The sequence below is a fragment of the Gymnogyps californianus genome, chromosome 13 (assembly GCF_018139145.2).
Source record: "Gymnogyps californianus isolate 813 chromosome 13, ASM1813914v2, whole genome shotgun sequence".
NCBI lineage: Eukaryota > Metazoa > Chordata > Aves > Accipitriformes > Cathartidae > Gymnogyps > Gymnogyps californianus.
In genome coordinates, this window is record NC_059483.1 from 21,266,313 (window position 1) to 21,288,793 (window position 22,481).

The 22,481-nt window shown below is 37.0% G+C and overlaps 1 protein-coding gene across 1 annotated transcript in view; it reads left to right on the plus strand.

Annotated features, from left to right (window-relative positions):
• The window catches only part of SLC6A11 (solute carrier family 6 member 11), a 137,491-nt gene that overhangs the window by 50,771 nt on the left and 64,239 nt on the right, over nt 1–22,481 (plus strand). Inside the window, 1 exon segment of the mRNA XM_050904980.1 lies at nt 7,633–7,765. Coding sequence (XP_050760937.1) covers nt 7,633–7,765 — 133 coding nt within the window.

The following is a 22,481-nucleotide window of genomic DNA, read 5'->3' on the forward strand; positions in this document are numbered from 1 at the left end:
AGGGGCCCTTCTTCTTGTCAGATGTACTGAACTACTAAATTGAAAGGTGTTTTAGTACATTCTCAAACAAATTAAAAACATCTTCAGTAAGTATATAATACTTCTTGAAATAATTTCCTCATGGGATTTTATCTTTCTAAATTTTGCTAGGGCATGTACGTGCAATGGTGTTAATTGAAAGAACGGAGGTAACCATTAGCAACAGTATGTTCCTGGAATGTAGGTAGCAAAAGGTCATTATATGCTGTCTAATTTCTTGCTAAGTGTATTATTTTATGTGTACTTAAAGTATGCTGAAATTTTTCCATGGCTCTGTAATCTCTTCCCAACTCTGTCCATGTTTATTTGTTTTAATCCACACTTATATTTTGATTCAAGTTAAACTGTAAGCTTAAAATAGGCTTACAATGTTTGGTACTTTAAGCTGTAACTGGAATAAATCTACACTGTATTAATAATGTCATGATTTTGTTCAGTCTAGTTGTAAATACCCTTGTGACCAAACATCAGCATTTCTGACAGCTAACGGGAAACATGAAGAATGCCACCCTTCAGATATATGTCCTATTATTCCACTTAAATTTATCTTTTATCTATTAGATTCCTGTAACTTTTATCACTTTTCTTCTGTGTCATGTACAGGAAGAAAAGTAAAAATCTTTCTTCAATAATGTTTAGTCAAGCTATATATGTGTGACCAGAGGTAGTGAAACCTTCAAACACAGTGTGTCTTTGGGTGTGAGACACATTACAAATCCACTCTGGTTTAAATTCAATTTTCTATTTACAAGCAAAATATCCTGTGTAGAATTAATAGTTTGCCGCTACTGAATTAAAAACCTTACTCTGGTTTGAGTTAACCTTTGCGTTCCAAATTAACCCTAATACCAATGGAGCTTACTTCCCTCAATATTCTGTTCAAGATGCTCAAATGCCACCAGTCCCCTGGCTTCTTTCCCAGGCTATTGGTTGTTTCAGGAAACTGAACTGCTGCGTATTTTTAAACAACAAGACAAAAAACCCTAAAACAACTACAACAACAAAAAACCAAACTCGATATCTACAATAAATCTTTTCAAACTCTCATCAATTTCTATTTTCAGTGAGATCCAAGAATAGTTAATGATTTGTGTCTTCAGGTCTCTGCGCAAGACAAATTTTTTTACAGCAAAGTTTCACACAGTCTTAAGTTGTTGGCAGCAAACTCAGTATACTCAAAGTTACTCTGCTTAAAATGGCTTGTACTAACCAGTGATCTTACATTCTGTAGTAATTCAAATGGTTACCTACAGCTACCTCCAGTTTATTGTACTGGTAGCTACAGTGGTCCTCTAAGTTCTTGGGCTTTTTTCTATCAGGATTGTTGTTGATTTTTTTATTTCTTTAAATGTATGATGATTTATGGAAAGTTTAATTTATTAAGAGAACATTAGATAGCCCTCCTGAACCCTGTATCTTTTCCCCTAAATGCCCTGCAAGGTAAATCAGTTTGCAATATTTTTTTGAAGGTAAGTACATTCAGGCCTTAGGCCAGTGGCAGTAGTGAATTCTAGTGATAAAGTTTCAAGACATTCCAATGAAATGTCTGTTAGGATATTTCTACTCATTTAATTTTGAGGGATTTTACTTAAAGATCCTCAGCTTTAATAAGTCTTGAGATACATGAGGAAGAAGATTGATTTTTTTTTCACACAAGTATGAACCAAACCAGCTGAACTATAGAATTCGCTATAGAACTTTTCTTTTTCGAATGCTTGTTATTTCAAAACAGAGAGTATCACTTTCAATGCTGATTTTGCTGCTCTTGTTCTTTCTCTATCTTTCCCTGTATTAAGAGGTGAGGAGGACAAGCTAGTGTAGGGGACTTGCAGTGGTAACAGAAGAAGAGGAAGACATAGTGAAAGCTACACTATCTCTTTTTTTGTTGTCTGTGCAATTTATGCAAGCTCATGGCAGCTTTTAGATAGAAGCTGAACTACTTGAGGAGCAAGAAGCTGTGATCAACTCTGTCATCTTCTGACCCCTGAATACATCAGCCTCACTTCTTGGATGGAGAGGAGAATCATGTATTTTTAAAATGCTCCCCCCATTTTTTTATTTAAGTTGAATAATAAAAGAATAAGAGCAGATATGAGAGTATCTAGTCAGACTGAACTGAGGCTTTGTGAGAAGAATTTCATATTCTGAATGCCACCTCCTTTCAAAACCTACATCTGCTGCTGCTGTTTCAGATGGTTTCAGCACGAGAGCTAAGGCCCTGGCATTAGGGAGAGCTGCGTCGTGCCTGCCGAGGAAATCACTGCTAGCCTCTGAGCAAGACTTCCTCTTCCTTGGATCTATTCTTTGCATACATTGTATGTTATAGTTTAATTATATGTTCTGGACTTGTTGCTGCTTACTTTCTAAGGGAAACACTAAACCTTTGTTCTGCTTGAACAAAGAAAATACAAAACAATTTACAGCACTTCAGTATATTTAAATACTCATTATGGTGCTAACAGTTCAAGTTGATTGGTACCATGTGTCTTTTTTAAATGGGAGCAGCAGGGATAATTGTGTTGAGGCCATTAATTTGCTCTTTATTTTCTATGACACTTTACAAAAGAATCAGACCAAGATTTTTGGATGGGTAAGGTAGCTGTCTCTGCTATCTGAGACTTCTCACAGCATTCAGAAAAGACTGAGCATTGATTTTCTGCAGAGCGCTTCCAGAAACTGGTTGCTTTTAAAAATCCTCATCTTGAATCTTCACTGAGAACTGTGTTCTTAAGACAAAGTTGTCTTTTGGTGTGTGAAACGTTCTAAACATGAGAGAGAGAGAGTAATAACATTTATTTATTAAGAAGTTTTTACACAGTTAGGGAAGAACAGCGTAGTAATTCAAGTGACTGGCTGCTGAAATGAATTACTTTGACAGCTGGACGTGGATTATGGTGCGAGTCTTAAAGTAATTCTGCAAGCTCTGTTTGAGCCCTGAGTATGCCAATGTATCAGTCATATACTTCCATCATGCTTACTGTTTTGCAATCTGGTGGTAGCACTGTGGAATTATTATTGAAAGCTTTCCGTGTCTTTTTCCCCACAGCGTGCAGTTCTGCAACCACGCTACAAGACAGCTGAATAAAGATTGATATCTCAGTTAACACATTCGTGGGTCTGGAAGCCGAGGAGCGATTGTAGGCCTATGCATAACTGTTGGCAGGACATGGGTATTGAGAGGTACCATGAGTCTGGGCAGGTGGCATTCGTGGGAATTAGTGACTGGTGTGATGCAGTTCATCATCCATACAGATGTGCACAAATCTTCAAGTGAGGAAGTTGCCAGCCTCTCTTAAATAAATTTACTGATCCTCCAGGAGCCATTCCTGTTGCTGGGGTTTTGTCCTGTAGCAGGTTTTGTCATGAAGTTCATACCTATGTGATACAACAGAGTCTAGTGCAGAGGTTCCAGGCTGTCTGAACTGGCTAGCTCATGTACCAAAGCAGCACAGCTATATTCATGGTATATGTGTTACAGGCAAGTAACTACTTGTAATACTTAGCCTAGGCAGAGTGCTGTGTTAGCATGGCTCTATGGCATCCAGTAGCTGAATTAGCTTACAAATTTCTCCATAGCATTGATTTGTGTTACTGCAGCCATCTTACATGTGTTCACACCTCCCCATTTTGGAAAAGAAATGCTACTTATGTTTAGGTGCACATGTACATAAATATCATTCAAAGAGCCAGAAAAAAAATTGGTCGATGAAACATAAGGAAATTTGTTCATTATTATTTTTCAGTGAAAATAAAGCTAAATGAAACAAGGTTCCATTTCACAATTATTGTGGCCCAAACACAAACATTTCGTTTCATTTTTTTTGATTGTATGTTCTCTTGGTTTAGTTTTCTTTTTCATCTTAAAAAAAATACTATTAATTTTAAAATGTAGTATGCCACTTAGGTTCTAATTTTTATTTTCAAGCAAAACAACAATTAAAGTTCTTTAGGCTGCCCCTTGCTTGTCTTATGAGTTTCTCTCACTTAATCTGATTGTGAAGTTCAAACTGAATTTGGAGCAGTCTCTTTCCAACCTGGATCTTTAAGTCAGTACACTAATACTTAATTCTCAAAAAAAAAAAAAAAAAAAAAAAGAAAAAATCAATTGCAGCTATAAACTGGAAATTACAGGTAAAGTACACTTATGCGTCATTACAGAAAGGTTGGATATGTATAGTCTCACAACAAAACTATGTGATTTCCATGTTGCTGGTGTATACTGTGTAGATGTGCTAACTGTACATTATGCTATGTGCCAACAGGCTGATAATATGCTGCTTCCTTTCCATAGGGTTGCAGAAGGTCAGAGTGTTTACAACAACATTTTCTTGGTATTAGCAGCTGTGTTTGTCAAAGCTGTTCCCCCTTAATCCTAGCAGAGCAGAAATCTTACTGGTGGGTTAAGATTGTTGGTCCGGTAGGCTCTGCATGGAAACACTGGTGCCCAAATGAGGAACATTAAGATATTTATTGGCTAGTTCTTTTCCGTGACAGTAATTCATAGTTTGAGGCTTTGTAGTCCATTTATAAAATGTTTTTGGTTAAAAAGAAACCTTTTAGTACCTGCAATCAAAATAGGTCTCTTTGCAAATACCTGTTCTTTGCTTTGTCACCAGGTTTCTGTGGTGGACTATTCACTCTTAACATGTCTTTCAACATGCTTATCCATAGCCTGTTGTCAGTACACGCTCATTGGCCTTTTATTGCCTAGACCCTGTTTAATCATATTATGCCACTTTTTGTCTTGGTTCTCTTGCAAGTAACACCCTAATATTCAAAGTGAGCTAAGAATTCAAGGATTTCTTTTGCTTTTCAAATGAGAATTTGTAAAGAGGGTGGACGTCATCGTAAGTCAAATTCCACATGATATCGTCTGTCAAATTGCTCAGAAGAACTTGAATTTTAAGTATGTATTTCATCAGCCTTTCTGTATAATTATGGCTCAGTGATGTTATTTTCAGTTCTAGACCATAGATATAAAAGATATGCTTCCCCTTCTTGATTAAAATATATCCTTCATTAAAAGCGCACTCTCTGCATTTTTGAATGCATTTTGATGATATTTCTTTAGGTTCTTTGCAGGTCTTAGATAGCTGCGGGTATTCCGTGCTAGATCACTTCTCTCCCTAACTAGATGATGGCAGAAGCTTTGCAGCATAAAGCTAGCTACTGGATGAGGAGGAAATGTGGATGAGGTGGCAGTAATTTTACATTTAAGCACATAACACTTTCTATTGCAAAAAGTCTGTGTAACCTCCCTCCCCCCCCCCCCCCCCCTTTTTTTTTTAAGTGGAAAGATCTTCTACGTCTATATTCATTGGAAAATAAGAAGACAAACATCAAGCTTTAGGGTTTTGGAGGGTTTTTTGTGATTTTTCTTTAACCTGTTAAATTTTGTCCTGCCTTAGCTAAGCAGTAAACTTTTAGCACGTATGTTGTAAATGGCTGCACGCCAGGGCTGCAGCAGGAACAGCAGCTGCAGCTCTTGAAATGTGTGAGACTGAATAAGTTCTGCAGCATCTGTATGGCCATCTGAAAGACGTGGTGATAGTTAGATCTTTTCATTTTCCCACCATATCACCAGCTGTTCATGTCTCCATCCTCCTACTCCAGCATTAGAGGCTGGTGAAGAAACTTCCCTTCATCCTCAACCTACTGCTGGTGAAAGCAGAAAGAACCAGATGAGATTCCTCCCCAGGGAGTCCCAACATCTAGTTATTTTAGGCATGGCCTTGAATTACATGATCATACTTTATACTCCCTGAATTGATCGCCTCAGCCAATGACTGAATCAAACACAAAAGGAAGAATTATTTCATATGCATAATTGTAGGTTGGACTTTTTTTAACTTAATACTCAACCTAAATATATTTTATTGTAATTAATTACATTATTTATATGACTATATGCACATTAATTATATATATTACAGTGATTATTATAGGGCTTCAACTATATCAGAGTACCTGTGAAATTCAGTTCATTTGTTTTCATTCACAATGTCTCTGGGAGGGAGGGTAGCGTAAGTCTAGGGTCTCTGAGGTTGTATAGATAACATGTAATACAGATTTCAGAGAAAACTTTGCTCACGATGACTTATGTAAGGTTGAATGATGAAAATTTTTATGTGAATGTGTATATGTGTGCATACAGGTGTGCAAATTTATTTATGGAAACACACATGGAATGAGCCATGACCAGTCCCTGTAGAGATTTGATTAAGCCGATAAAAGGCATGAATGACTGAAATGAATTATTCTGTATATATAGTTAGTAAATGACTAATTCCTTCCTTTAAGTTGTTTAAAAATGATAAGATGGTTCCAAATCTCTGAATGTATGGAATTTAAATCCATATCAGCTTCTGACCTCACATACCAGTTAAATCATACATTTATTTTTCTGGAAAATTGAGGTTCCTGAAAAAAAGTCTTTTAATTATCTGTAGGGTTTCTTTCAGGCTTAAGAGCAGTTGAAAAATCTCAAGAGAATTCATGAAATCATTGAGCGCTATAGGAATAAATTTTTGTTCTTGCTTTTAACCTCTTCATCCATACAACCAGGAGTACCTATGTTTTATTTACAGGCTGGTAAATAATTTACATTTTGTTTAATCTGAGTGTTTATTTAAAGTAAAAATAAAAGGGCATAAAAGGACTGTGCATCTCCCAGATAAGAGCATCATTCTTATATAAAAAAATTGTTCTCGTGAATAAAATGCTAGCCCAGATTTCAGGAAACTAGCATTGAAGCCTGGTTCTGCAGGTTTCCTGTGTGAATACTAGCAATTCACTTGATTTTTTCTGTTCTCAAATTCTTTAAAAAAACAAAAACCAAAACTCTTAATTTTCTCTCTTTATCTTGTTTACTAAGTTAGTAAATACTTTGGCCCTGGACTGTGAGCTGTGAGGGGTGTTCCTAAAATATATGAGGACTTATGTTTTTAGAACTGAGTGGCTAGTATTTCAAATAGTAAATGCAATACATATTTTTGCTGACCACTTTTCACAAAAAAAGTTTGTTTGTTTTTAAAATATTAACATTTTAATGTTAGCTTTTCCTAAATAAAATCCATCTGGAAAATGTCATGATGTTTAACAGTTTTGAAAACAAATGTTTTAAAATTATAGTTTCAATTACAAAAGGAAATCTATGGAAATAAGTGTTACAAGGTAAAAATAAAGGTTAGAACTTTTTTTTCTGAAAAAAACCCAGTAAAATTGAAAAAAACATTTATTATTGAAGTGTTTTATTTTGCACTTATATGTATCAGTTATTAATTCAAAGAAATTTGGGGTTTTTCTTTGACTTTTACTTTATACAAAAGCTATTTTAAAATCTTTTTTATTTTGTCACAGACTTGGAAAAATTAAATGTTTGTTCATTTTTAACCAGACATAAAATCCACTGAGAATGTTTTATTTGTTCCTTCTGTCTCTTCTGTCTTAGCATGGTGCATTTTCAGTAGTCAGTAACTAGGAGTCTCCTTGGTTGAAGTTGATTAGGTTTTAGCCTAGTGTTTTATATGTTGTGCTGTTTTGCTTCAATATTATTATCTTTTTCTTTCTTTTTTTCTTTTTTTTTCTTGGAAGACGAAGGGTGCTAGCTATATCTGATGGAATTGAACATATTGGGAATCTTCGCTGGGAACTTGCACTGTGCCTCCTTGCTGCTTGGACTATCTGCTATTTTTGCATTTGGAAAGGAACGAAGTCTACTGGAAAGGTGAGGTTAAAATTCTGTGCATCAGCTGTATTATGACTCTCTTGTGCTCCAAACCTGTGTTGTCATTTATATTTATTTAAATCAGAACAGTAGAATTTCACATGCATCTTGCATTGCTGTAACTAACTATACTTGGGGGTATATAAATTGTAATACTAGGTAATTAAGAATCAGTCATCCTTTGCATTGTTTTGTTCCTCTTGGTTTTCACGATTTGCTTTTTCCCTAATTCTGTTAGATGAGGCTGGTTGGTTTTGGTTTGGTTTGGTTTTGTTAATTTAGAATACTACACTACTGGCCAGTCCTTGAACTCTGAAATAAATACTGGGTTGTGGTGATTTCTGTGCATGAGGTATCCAAAATTTGAATTTTGTCCCGAACTGACAGTTGAAACTCTCAGTGACACAAGTAGATTACACACATAAGCAGTGAGAATTTAGAAATATAAGCAACCTACAACAAATGCAAATGCAAACAAACGCAGATGGAACACCAAAAGCAGAAATAATGAAAAAACTCAAAGAGATTGTCCTGGTTTTGGCTGGGATAGAGTTAATTTTCTTCCTAGTAGCTGGTATAGTGCAGTGTTTCGGATTTAGTATGAGAGTAATGTTGATAACACACTGATGGTTTTAGTTGTTGCTAAGTAGTGTTTATACTAAGTCAAGGATTTTTCAGCTTCTCATGCCCAGCCAGCAAGAAGGCTGGAGGGGCACAAGAAGTTGGGAGGGGACACAGCCAGGACAGCTGACCCAAACTGGCCAAAGGAATATTCCATACCATATGACGTCATGCCCAGTATATGAACTGGGGGGAGTTGGCCAGGAGGGGCGGATCGCTGCTCGAGAACTAACTGGGCATCGGTCGGCGAGTGGTGAGCAATTGCATTGTGCATCACTTGTTTTGTATACTCTAATTCTTTTAGTATTATTATTGTCATTTTATTATTATTATCATCATCATAATTATTATTATTTTCTTCCTTTCTATCCTATTAAACTGTCTTTATCTCAACCCACAAGTTTAACTTTTTTCGGATTCTCTCCCCCATCCCACTGAGTGGGGGGAGCGGCTGCGTGGTGCTTAGTTGCCGGCTGGGGTTAAACCACGACAGATAAAGATGGACATATTAGGGAAAAAAAGAAAAATATCTAGTACTCTTGTAACTTTTTGAGTGAATGCCATTCCATACTGGACACCCAACAGAGAGACACTACTTCACAGCCTAAGCGAGTCATGGGATGATGGAGAGGTTGCCCCTGGAGTAGTAGCAAACGTAGTTCTGAGGAGAATATATGATTAATCAACTAAACAGAGAGAGGAAAAAAGCCATAGTTCTGGAGAGGGGGTCTAAAAAAAGCACTGATTTCTCATGTTGGAACCAAAGAATACAAGGAAAAAAATAGGTGGATTGAAACATTTTGTGCATTTAATTTTCAATTGTTTATTACTTAGTTTGGAAGTGTGGCTGGATTTTTTTGTTTGTTTCTATTTTAGTAGCCTACATTTATAAATAAAATCTTTGAAACGTAGAGTGGTTTTTTTAGTTTAGAAAATGCCAGAGTGAAATTTTTCAGCTTTCTCAACCACACACATCCTTCTTCCTATCAAAATTTTGGCTGAAACTATTTGCTGAATTCTGTCTGTATTTGCCAACTGTGTCAGTCAATCTCGTACTGCATTTTTCATCTAAGTATTTGCACACACAGATTTATGCAGCCCTACTTTTATCAAGTCACTGCAGGAAAATTGCTGAGAAAGACTGTCTAGGGATACATATAAGCATGAATAGTTTAGAGGAAAGAGGGGAAAAAAAACTAAAGAGAAAAATATAGAGAAGCAAAGGTGATATAAGGGAATGACAAGATAAATGTCCATATGTATTTGAAGCATGCACTCCAGGGAGGTACAAAAGTGGTTTAGAGTTGTCTGAGGAGCTACTGCTGGCAGTGAAGCAACGAAACTGAGCAAAACTAATTTTCTTTTTTCCATCAGAAAGAATGTCTGAAGATGGAGATCTATTCTACCGTGGTATATTCTGACCCAAGGGTGGAGGAAAAAACACGTACTGTGAATGCACATGCGTGCATGCATGCAAGGTTGTGCAAAACTGCACTGTAGTTAAGAAAAATAGTATTGGTAGAAATAATTTGCTGATAGGGAGAGGCTCTAGTGATTTTGGAAAGGATATATTTTACATTTCTGCATTTCTGTGGTTTACATTCAGATTTTTATTGTTCTTCATATACATATTACATGAGATTCCTTCAGCTTATACTATTTCCCCAAAAATAGATCTTGCAATTTGGAAGTAATTAAAGTGAAACTGGCTTGTTTGACCTTTTTTTTCCTTTTTTTTTTTCCCTGATGTCCTGGTTTTGGCTGGGATAGAGTTAATTTTCTTCCTAGTAGCTGGTACAGTGCTGTGTTTTGGATTTAGTGTGAGAATGATGTTGATAACACACTGATGTTTCAGTTGTTGCTAAGCAGCGCTTATCTTCAGCCAAGGATTTTTCAGTTTCCCATGCTCTGCCAGCAAGCAGGTGTGCAAGGAGCTGGGAGGGAGCACAGCCAGGACAGCTGACCCCAACTAGCCAAAGGGGTATTCCATACCATGGAACATCATGCCCAGTAGATAAACAGGGGGGAGTTGGCTGGGAGGGGCAGATCGCTGCTCAGGCATCGGTCAGTGGGTGGTGAGCAACTGCATTGTGCCTCACTTGTCTTTTCTTGGGTGTTACTTCTTTTTTGTTGTTGTTGTTATATTCCTTTTCATTACTATTATTATTATTATAGCTATTCTTAGTTAGTAGTGTGTTTTATTTTACTTTAGTTATTAAACTGTTCTTATCTCAACCCACGAGTTTTACTTTTTTTCATCCTCCCCACCCCAGTGGGAGGGGGGAGGGGGAAGTGGCTGTGTGGTGCTGAGTTGTTGGCTGGGGTTAAACCACGACACCTGATAGCTTAGCTAAAACCTCAGCTTATTTGTAGGTGGAATAAATTTTATTTGATTTCATTTCCGTGTGATTTTGATAACCACCTTTCTGATGGGGTTAGGTGAAACAGTCTGAGAAAGAGACATGTCTTGCCCACTTGAAATGGGATGATAAGCTTTCCAACTATGCAGAAATAACTAGCAGTCTTGCAACAGAAGTGGAAGGAAAATGGAATTAATACCCAGTATTCAGCTTTATAGGTCTCAAGCTCAAAAAAATTAGATCAGGGTCCTGTAAGAAGTAGACTCATCACATGTTTACACTATTTAGATTGGTTTACCATGAGCAGCAGTTCTGTTTCCAAAATCATGAGGAAGCAGACTGGTAGATTCCTGTGTTCCTCAGGAGACTCTGTGGTATTCAGCAGTCTGCCTATACAGAGGTTCCATTGCTTCTCAAGAAACATGCGGTAAGGATCTTTCATAGCCAATATTGATAATTTCTTTTTCCAGTTCTGTTCCCATAATCAGTGAGGAAAGCTTTTTACTAGATGAATGTGTGACATTGCAATTGGTTTCCAGTGATACATTTTTTTTCCTGGACATAACTTCATGTTTTAGATGTATTTAAGAATTTTAATATTCTTACACTTGCCACTTATTACAGCCAAAGTCACTGGAAATCTGTGCCGTCTCACTGCCTTCCGAGACCAGCTAAACAAAGGCATAGCAGTCAGGTGTTGTGGATGCTACAAAGGAATGAAATGCTCTGAAATACAGATGACAGAGCAGTCTTCTGGGCTGCAGTTTCCATTTCTGATATATTGGCATTTCGAAAGTTCATATTTAAGGTCATCGAATCATAGTCCTTCACACTAGATTGAATTTATTATATGCTCATTTCCAGGAAACATTTAAAATTTACTTCTAGATTTTTATCATAATATTAAAAGTGGTTTTAGGCTAGCCTGTTAAATTTGCTATATACTTTTAATTGGATTGAATAATTTCAATGAAATAACACATTTATTCAAAGCAGAAAACTTGTTAAAGTTCTATCACCTTTGGAAACATTTTCAAAGGAAGGTGTTTGTGGGACAGAATAGCTAGAGAGAAAGAGGACGGGGAAACAGAAAGAGACAAAATGGAGAGAGGGAGACATACCATCTTCATACAGCTGTGTTCTGTGAAATATCCAAGAGGTTGGTTTACTCTCTTCCTCTTTTTACTCTGCACCCTAATGCATGGTGAGAAAAAAAATCCAAGCCTTAAAAGCTGTCGTAAAATAAAACCATCATTCTCCAACTAGCACTACCACAGAACTCATCTACTCAGATTATGAATATTTAATATTTTAAGATATTAAATATATTAAATCTAACATAAAGTTTAACTCCAAATGAAGTGCTTGTGACTCTGTTAACGAGGTGTTTCAAACTTTTTCCATTACTGTTCTTGAAAATCCTCACTTTCTCACAAAACTTTTTAGTTTTCCATTCCAACAGATGTGTAATATCAAAATAATTTCAGGTGGTTCTGGCAGCTTTCAGGAAAAACATATTTGTGCCTTTTCTGAGGTTCTTGCCATTAATTATTCAATCTTAGATCTGAAGTTATTTCTACGCTAGCTTTCACATTTAAAATGTTGTGTATATACTAAATGCAGGGTCTTTGAATGAGAAACTCAAAACCAAAAAGAGAAAAATATGACAATGTAATGTTATTGTAATGTTAGGTGTATATTGCAACTTGCTGAGCTTGATAATACATGATGTCCATCTTATGCAGAAGTATTTTCAGTAGCTAGCATCAAATGCTTTGAAAGATGAGGTAAGAACTATGTAGAAGGCTGAAGAAAGTTAATTTTCTAAACATTTAAAGTATCATTCTAGACTCTTGATCATTAGGGCTTGGTTTAGTATCTTATTTTTCCAAAATATTTTTGATTGCTAATTATGACAATTCTGAGTATTTCTATAATGTATACACCTACATAGTTGCAGAGTCTTGCTGATTTTTGATCTTCATGTAACATTCATGAAATCTTCAGGTAGCAGGGAACCAGTTCTTTTTTGGATCTTGACTATCCATTTATTAATTTGACTAAATGTCCTTGTGCTTTAAACTTTGAGAAAGGGACACCAGAAGTTCCTAATCTATTTTTCCTAAATTGCTTGCTGAAGGAAGTAATCCTAATATTCTCCCTTTTTCTTTTTTTTTTTTTTTAATGAGAGTATGGGAGTTTTTTCAGATAATGACCACTCCTCTGAGCTCATAGTGACTCCTCACTTGTAGCAACTTCTGCACAATTCCTTTTGAAGTGAGGAGGCTGGTAGACTTAAAGAGTTATATAAAGGCATTATGGTAGTCTCTGTCTTATTCAGCAGCCCATTCCTTTTCTGTTCAAGCATCTTGCTTACTTTTTGAATGCATCAACACATCCCTGTCTGGTGCTGATATTGTTAGTTTGGAACCCTGTCAGGTACGTGGATTTATAGAATCACAAAATTGTACAGGCTGGAAGGCATCTTGGGAAGTCTCTTGTCCAGCCTCTTGGTCGAAAAAGGATCAACACTGAACTCAGAACAGTGTTCTTAGTGCTTTGACTGGCTGCATCTTAAAAACCTCCAAGGACAGTGATTTCACATGTCTTGGGGCAACCTATTCCAATGCTTAATTGTCCTCATGATATGAGTCATTTATTAATAACTTTCTTCTTACATGTAGGTTCATTCCAATATTTAATTTTGTTACTGAGTTACACATTTTTTTGCTTGCCTTGTTATATTTGTCATCCACTCCTGATTAAAACACATTTTTGTATCATCTGTGTTACTACGTAGCATGGGTTTGAGTGCCTGCAATTATTCATGCACACAAAATGACTTGAAAATACTTCTATATTAATAAGCTAAGTTAATAGCTGTTTGGGTTTTTTTATTTTTTTTCTGGAGTCTTTTTTTCCCAGTCAGCATCACTGGCCTATTCATGAATGGGAGTGGCAGCTAATCAGCACACAGTATGTCATGCAGCCATGGGACAACTGATCAAACTTGCTCATGTCTTTATAATAGCATTGCATGATGTGCTTTTGTTCTCTGCTCTGTATAAAAGAGCATTACTTCTGCCCACTTTGTAGATGAGGAAGGGTGGAATCAAAAGTGTTAAAAAGCAACCCACAGTCTTGGTATCATTTTCAAGTATGGATATTAGAACATATTACTGCACCCCCAGCTTTGCATTTTTAGGTGTGATATCTTATGTTTGAAAGCAAGCCACAAAGAGAAAAGCGTAACTCCTTGTAAAAGGGAAACTAATATAATAATGACTAATAGATTTGGATCCAAAGAGTGGTTTAGGCAGTGAGTATTTGATGTGTAATAAATGCCATAAACTGCCCTTGTCCATATGCAATATCTTTTACATTTCTTGGAAAATCAAGCTAAGACCCTTTCAGTCTCATTGAAAAGAGTTGGACCTAATGAACAAATAATGCAAAGTGTGCTGAAGACTTCAACAGGTCTGCCAAAGGATATTATAGATAAACATTGCCAAAAAGACAGCTTCCATCTTACAGAATATTTGTAACATTTAATATTGCCATATGGATTTGTACCCTAAACCATTTTCTTTGCTTTGCCATGTATTCTATGACAATAGAATACATTATTAAATAATGGTTTGGTTACAAAAAGCTGACCACAGAAAAAGCTTATGTTCCTTACAAAATAGTAAACTGCGTTCAGATTTACAGTGCATGCCAATTTGTTCTCTGAAACTCTTCCATAAAGAAATTTGGGTAACACCAATAAGTGTAATTATTTCTGATGTAATTTGTCTGGGTAACACTAATTTGAAAAAAGATCTAGATAGCTGGAGGAAAATTGCTTTTGGTCTGGGAAACATTTAGTAAACAAACAAAAAAATTAATGCCTATTGTGAAACTGTAGGTCAGGTTTTGTCATTTTATGATTCAATACAAAGTCAGCATTTTCTGATATGAAGTGTTAAAAGAATATTGTTGTGTACCTTCAAGATTTTCATGTTATTTAGTATTAGAAGATCACACTGCTTGTATGACCACTAAGACCAAGACTCATACATTTTTGGGTCTTTTTGAATGAGTTCTCATTAGTATCATAAAGACTATACTTCTGTTCTTTTGCCAGAGCCAAACCCAAATAGGTCTTCCACACTGTTTTGTACTTCTGCATTAGCTGCTGGTCAATATGTGATGAGAAATCCTTTTCATGTTGTTTCAGGATCAGCTGGAAGAGGGGCAAATCTCATAAGAGTCTGTTCTTCAAATTTTTCTGGAACTAATTTATGTATCACAGAGATAGGCTTCAGTAATCACTGAATATTATTCTATCTGATTCTGACTTCTGAATCTTTTGATCCTTTCCTACTCTTTGTGTTGAGTTCCCTGAAGTTCAACATCATCCTGATCTTAGACTGTGTTAGCTTTATGCTGTCTCTCTGCTTGATGTACTTTTAATCTACAACAGAAGGAGAGGCTAATAAAAACAGAGGGTGATGCTGAAAGGTAAGGTCAGGAGTGTTGTCCTGACTTGACATGAGAACATGCAGAAAGCATTAACTCTTTCGCAGGTATCAAATGTCTACAAAACAATCTAGAGGAGTAGACCCAGAGCTAAGAGGCTGTCCCCCCTGTAAAAAGCTGTGGATGTTGCTCTAAAACACATTTGCTTGGTTTTTCAGATCATAATCAACTTTGAAAATGTCTTGCACACTATCTCATCAAGCTTTGACTTGAAAACATGCTAGATTAATATGGTTCTGTTTATCACTTGCTCCCCCTTTTCAGTCTGTAGGTACTCTCTTAACCATAGCACAGAAAGCATTGCTGAAAGGTATTGCTGTGCTCACATCTGTTTAAGTGCTACATAAGAAAAAGCACTGATATAGCTACTCTCTCTACATAAACATGAGCTGTCTGAGATGCTTGATTAAATAGTCCTGCAAGTCAAAAGCTAAAATAATAGATTAATGATTACACAGTATCTCCTCATGAAACATTTATGACTTTTCTCCTAATTTATCTTTAGATAGCCTCATATTATCCATTGCATCTCTAAAAAGGATACTGTTCGGTTAAGAAAATAATTTGCAGTTCATCATTGTAAACTATTAGAAATGACCTTGCAAGCTTTCTTGGTGATGTAGTTATTGTATATAAACATAAAAGTATGAGGCACTCTGATTTTTTTTTCTTGTCACTTTCATTATTCATTTGAGTATTTCATTTTCTACCATGACATCATTGGAAAAGTTATAAGCACCTTAGCAAAGCAGAGAACTTTCTTTTCTTAAAGGAGCAGCAGTACCGTTTTACCTACCACAAGTAAGCAGGATATTGGGTTGAATATGTGTAAGTGATGGCATAATTTGTTATTTTACTCTTATGCTATTGAATTTTTTCTTTTTCCTGTGTATGTGCATAGTGTCTTAAGCTGTAATGTTCTCCACAGTTCTTTTCTGCTTAACAGTTCTGATGGGAGCCTGTCTCATTCTAAATGTTATGTTTGGCAGACTTGGTTAGATCCCATACGGACTCTCAGATTTTTCCTGGTTTGAGTGTTTTATTTAAGCTTTACATGTAAAACTTAGACAAGAGTCTTGTAAAGGCTGCTAAGTGCATTTTATAGCTGTGATCAATATGAGGGCCTTAAGCTGGACTTTGTGAAATTCATTTTGTAACTGCATGGCCGTTGTCCTTCCCAATGCTGCACGGTTCCTTACTTCTTAATTAGTCCCAGTGATCAGTTTGATTTGCTGAGCTGAATGCAGTGAAGGGCCATTTAAGAGTAAATTGTCAAGAAATTTTATGGAAGTTATATTAATTCTATGTGTTAAAAGACCAGAGATAAGAGAAAACAGTAAGGTACAGCCTGTTTGACTGGGGCATCTTGACATAGACCTATTAACAATAATAGAAAAATGGCTTGGTAAGTAGTTTAGACATTATTGTTAATCTGTGAATGCGATGGGCAAGAAACAATCACTGAAAACTGCAAGAGCATTTATAATGAATAAATAAGACGGCCAATGAGATGTACTAAAATATACTTAATTAGCATTCCCATTTTAGCAAGTTTTAACTAAGGGTGTAGAGCCCTGTTTTTTTCACTCTGTAGTGCTTCTGAAGACCTTCTGTCCCAGGTTGCAGTTCTGATAGGCCTGAATAGTTCAATACAAAATGGGCATCTGAGCTGTTGAGAGTTTATTCCAACAAATCAAACTCCTCGCTATGCATTACTAGAAAAATAAATAAGGCTGCAACTGTACTTTTAACTATTGGTTACCTTTTACATATTTTACACAATTTTTTAAAAATTTTTCTGTTGAGGAAAACCCCAGAATTTGTGTGAAGAGTTTAAAATGCAAAATGTAAGCTGTCAGGCTCTGGGTGGCTGAGTGTAGTGTCATCTCTCACTATTGAACTCTACACATTCCCCTCTTACCTCTCTTTTTATAGTCATGCTCCCTCCTCCACCTGCGTTTGCAGTGCTGGGGGGTGTAGGATGATTTATCGATGTTTCACTGTTCATCCCTCCCGATAACTTCATTATCCAGACTGGAGACAATAGAGGGCACACTAATAGTAAATTATTTTTAACCTTCCTGCCCTCCCCGCCCCGCCAATTTCCTTGTATTTTGTGAATGGTTTATATGGTTCTCAGATAGTTGAGATGTTTTCAATTTTATGTAGGAGCTACCCAGAACTTCAAGATTTGAAGGCTTTTCCCCTTCCTTCCAAGCCTTAGATTTTGCCAATCGTCTGCCAAGGCCGTCACTGTTAGAACATATCCCCATGGCAAAAGACCGACCCCACAGAGCTTCCCACCGCAAGAAAGGCAGGGAGGGCCAGCAGCTTCTATGCCAGCCTGCATACACCTGCTTAAGCTGGCCTGTTTGTATGCAGACTTCTTTTCTTATGCTAGATAGGGCCACGGGTTGATTTTCTTTCTGTCGTCAGACAGGTCTCTGCTTGGCCCCTCTGTAGCTCCCTTGCTTCTCTTGCATTGTGCACCTGAATAAATCCTACTTTATCACCCCAGAGTGACAGGTTTTGTAGCTTGCATGCAGGTCTGTTCTGGTTCTGGGGTAAACTGTAGTGCACTCGGTTTTAATCTAGCTTTAGTGTCTTTGAAATAGTTTATCACACTGTTGGCAGACGTGAATAGTGCTTATATTTCTGACTGTGGATAATTTTGTATTAATTGAAAGAGGACCCAATTTTACATCTCTTTCATAGCAGCGCATCTCTGTTGATGTCAGAGTGCCTTCTAATTTACAATTGTGCAAAAAGGACTGGCATGTGGACCTAAACCAAGGAAAATAATTGAAAAGAGTATATCGATCTGGTTGAAAATATGAGCAGAAAGATAACTCAGTGTATCGAGACTAATGCATGAAAGAGATGGAAAAACTGCTAGGATTAGGATGTTCTTTTTCCTTGTGCTGATTACCAGCAAGACACTGCAAGGTATCTGGTGTGCTCAAAGACCCCAAATTCAGAGATGGACTTTTCATACCTTTTACCCATCATTTTCTCTGCCCTCCCATCAGGAGTTAAGCCTTGCTTGCCAGCAGTTAAGACTTAGTCACTAGTCCCAAAGAAAATTTATTTCTCAATAGCAGGCTATATAAAGGCCTTAATGGATTCAATGAGGCAGAAAGAAAGAGTAAAAGGACAGAAGAAAAAAATAAGAGAAAGATGTGTGCAAGAAAAAAAAAAACAAAAAAACTGGAGCCCATTGTAGGAGCCCAGGAAAAGGAACTAGGCAGCAATGATTGTATCTCCTGAAGTGTCTTTTGTTTTAGCCTAAAGTAATAGCAAAGAATAGCCCTTCATGGCGAGGCTTTAACACTCTGTCCAAGAGTGATCTCTGTATTCAAAGGGGGAAAGTAGAACATTCATGAGATGCATGCAGAGTTCCTGCTATCCGCCTCCTCTGTGTGAGGTTTTAAAACAGCTACTGCGATATTTTTTTTCACTCTCCTGTGCACTGAGCATTTAAGGACACCTCGGATTTGTTGAAAAAGGAGATTTTTGTGCCCCTCTCAGTGGTTTTCCCAAAATTCTGTTTGGCAGCTGGGGGAAGTATCAAATAGTAAACTTAGAATCGTGTCTTCATGATTTCATTCCTTCCCAGCTGCACCTTAACAGCAGAGATCCACTTTTATATGAAAACTTACTTAGACTGGATCTAAGCCCTGGTCCATAGCCCAAGCAAGTCAAAAGCATGTTTCAGTGCACTGAAGGACAGCTCAGGGCACATGCAGATGTGAGAGTTTTTGGGCAGAGAAATTGCCTGATCTGTCAACCTAATGTATGAAAAGCGAGGGGGAGCAGAGGGTGGAAGGCCAGCTGTGATATTTGCAGCGGTAATGCAGTGAAATTTGCTGAAAAATTAAAGGTGAAGCCAAAAGGCACAGATTAACATTGAGGCATCTCTAAGGAGAAATGCATTGATTGGCTAAAGGTAACACATACAGGTTTATTTCTTCCATTGAGGTTACCAGGCACTTTTAGCCCATTATCAAAAATAAATACACTGACCCAATAAGAAGAGACTTTAGAAATGCAATAGTTTCAGTCATTTGTTCCTATATGACCTCTTCATACTTCATTTCTCCTTTCACAGAACCTGCCCTTCCTTATCAATTGTCTTATCCCCCACCCCAAAAAAATTATTAGTGAACAAGGTTATACAGAAGAACATCAAACAAGAGCCAAATATAAGTTGTTCTGTTTACTGTGATCATTGTTGATGCACATGTGTCAGGGCTAAAATATTATTCCTTCTGGGGCATGACACACTGCTTGTATCTGTGATTTATAACTGTTGAGCTTTTATGAAGCTGTGCTTTACAAAAATGTTTGTGTGGTTGCCCATGTCCTAGTCTCTTTATGTGTGTACAGAAATCACTCTAGATATTGCTTTTGTTGCATCTTAGTTTATGTATTTGGAATATTACTTGCACCTTTTCTTCAGCAAGAGCATACAAGGTATCTCCTTGGTCCCTCAACTCGAATACACAAACATGAGAGTTGGTATTCATTTATAGCACTGACTTAGTGATGCTTCAATTTCATATTTCTTCAGCTGAAGTAGAATAGATATAATCCCCTGTTCTCACACAGGTATGTTGTCCTCAGCTAGTGCTAATCTATACAGCTTGAAGATTGGCTCATTCTTTGCAATTTACAAAGCAGTTTATAGGTATCCATCCCCATGGCACTGTGTGCAAAGGTTAGTATTATATCAAATTCCTGCCAGTGGGAAGGCAGTCTCTTTAGTTTCTGCAGTCAGTATAGGCCAGATTTTTGGCTTTATCTACAATGTAAAAATGTCTTCATAGTAGAAGTTTTGTTTACAAGGCTGTTCTTGTGAGATTTACAAACTTTAATTCTGTATACCACCCCAGTGTCAACTAACATGGATTGAATCCAAACTCAGTCTTAAGAATGGGAAAGCTTAATGAAATAAATTGCTACATGAGCAACAAAGGCAGCTTCAGGCAGCTGCTGGTGCTATGTTGGTAACTAAAACACATCCCCGAGAAGTGAGTTGGCTGCCATGCACCTGCTATTCACTTCTGCTGCTGGGCAATTGAAAAATTCATGTGGTTAAAAAAGAAAAGAAAAAACCTCAAAACATCCCTGTATAAGCTTGATTGTGTCATATGTAGAAAGCATAAGGCACTGCTATAGTCTGACACAAAGAATTAAGTGTAATAAAAACTTCTTTGAGTTATTTCCTGTGTGTATAAAATGTGTTCATTGCTATCTGGGATAACTAACTGTCGTTCAGGTCAGTAAGTATTTTTGTGGTTCAGTTTGTATGTCATTTGTTCCTGGAGTGCCTTACTGAGGTTAGAATCTCAGTGTACGAAGTCTTGGATGAACACAGTGAGATGCCTCTCTTCCCCAGAGAGCTTGCCTTTACATCCGCATAACAGACAGTCAGAGATCTCTGTTGAACTGAAGGGATGAAGGGAGAGCAGAGAGATCAAAGCATTTGCCTAAGATAGAAAAATAAATCTGTGGCAGTAACATACTCTTAAGTCACACTGTCTTCCAGCCCAATGTCTTTATTGTGTGATTCCTCTCATTTTTCCTATGCATCGCATCACCTCTTCTTCTCAGACTGAAACTCAGCTCAAAAACACAATTAAATTGCAGCACACTGTCAGATCAGTGTCCTACAAGTCAACCTTGAGGTGATATAGGGGCTAGATTTAGAGGCTGTTTAGTAGGGATGTTACAGTGCAATAAGCCTTTAAGTAAAATAAAGATGTGACTCACTCCATTATAACAGATGTAGTAGCCATAGGGAATGGAAATGTGGAGTATGAGGGTCTGGATGATAAGGATACTTGTTAGTTTAGGTGGTAAGGCTATTTATTATATTTCTGTTATAATTATTATACTTAATACATAAGTAGTATTGCAAATGCTTTATGGTGAATACATCTCTCAGTTGTCACCATAGTGATGAGGGCCTATATTCCTCAGTGGATGACAGAAATTTGGCTATCATCCTGCGGATAGACAAACACACACCTTTTTCAATAATAAATTATAAGCTCTTTATTATCCTATAAACGTCCTGAACCTCCCAATAGAATCATAGAACAGTTTTGGTTGGAAGGGACCTTTAAAGGTCATCTAGTCCAATACACAAGACAGTTTCATGATTACAAAAATTATCGAAAGAAAGAAGAGGTATGAGTGTGCTATAGGGATGTCTTTTTTGCCTACTTGTTTACAAATCACTTTTTTCCCAGCATTTGATGCACAAGATTAAATAATGCTGTGGTACTCTCAGAAAACTGTGCAGAATTGACTGATAAATCATTTAGAGATGGCCACTAACATACCTGCTTGAGTGCTTGGAAGATTGATAGACTACCTATCAAAAAGAGGCTCATGTGTGACTAGTTTTGGTGCAAAGTTCTAGGGAAATTCCTAATTCCCATTGTATTGATGTTTCATGGTTTTAATATTTGCAATTATTTAAAATTTCTAATGTAATCATGCATTTATTTGATGACTTCTCGTCTGCTGGCTACAGTGCCTGATTCTCTTCTTACCTCCTTCCCAGACAAGGCCTTTGTGCAGATAGCATACTCTGATTGCTATATTGATCTTTGCTGACTGGCATCTTTTACCTTTTGTGGCTACTTGAAGAAGGAGGAGTTCTAGCTAGAAAGCCTCACCTATTAATGCTTTTGGTAGATAGCATAGTATCCACTTTCCAGACTGCGTGCAGTCGTCTTTTTTTCCTTAGCGGTGTGTTTGTTTGGGAGTAGGGGTGTGTGTGTTGGTTTTTTGTTTGTTTAAGTTTTTTTTTTAAAGACAAGTGAGGAAAATCAAGCAGGACAAGCAAGCAATCTAAGCTGGAGATGATAAGGAATGTTCTGGTAAAGCTCTATTTCACTGGAAAATGTTCGTTCACTGAAACTAGTCATTCTTCAGAGCAGCTAGTGATTACATGAGGACAACACTCATCTGGAAAACCCAGTTTCACGTTCTCCAGCAAGTGGTCAGAGGGCAAACAAACCTTTACTGTCCCCTCTGGATTGGAGGAATGAGTTGGCCAAAAATTTTGAGTTCATTCCAGTGCAGAGTTATGATCTTAGACATTCTTGTGTGACAGGAAAGTCATCTCCTGTCCTGTTCTGAACCTGACATCTTTATCTGCTTTACAGGTTAAGCATTTTTAGAATATGTCAGAACCTACTGAC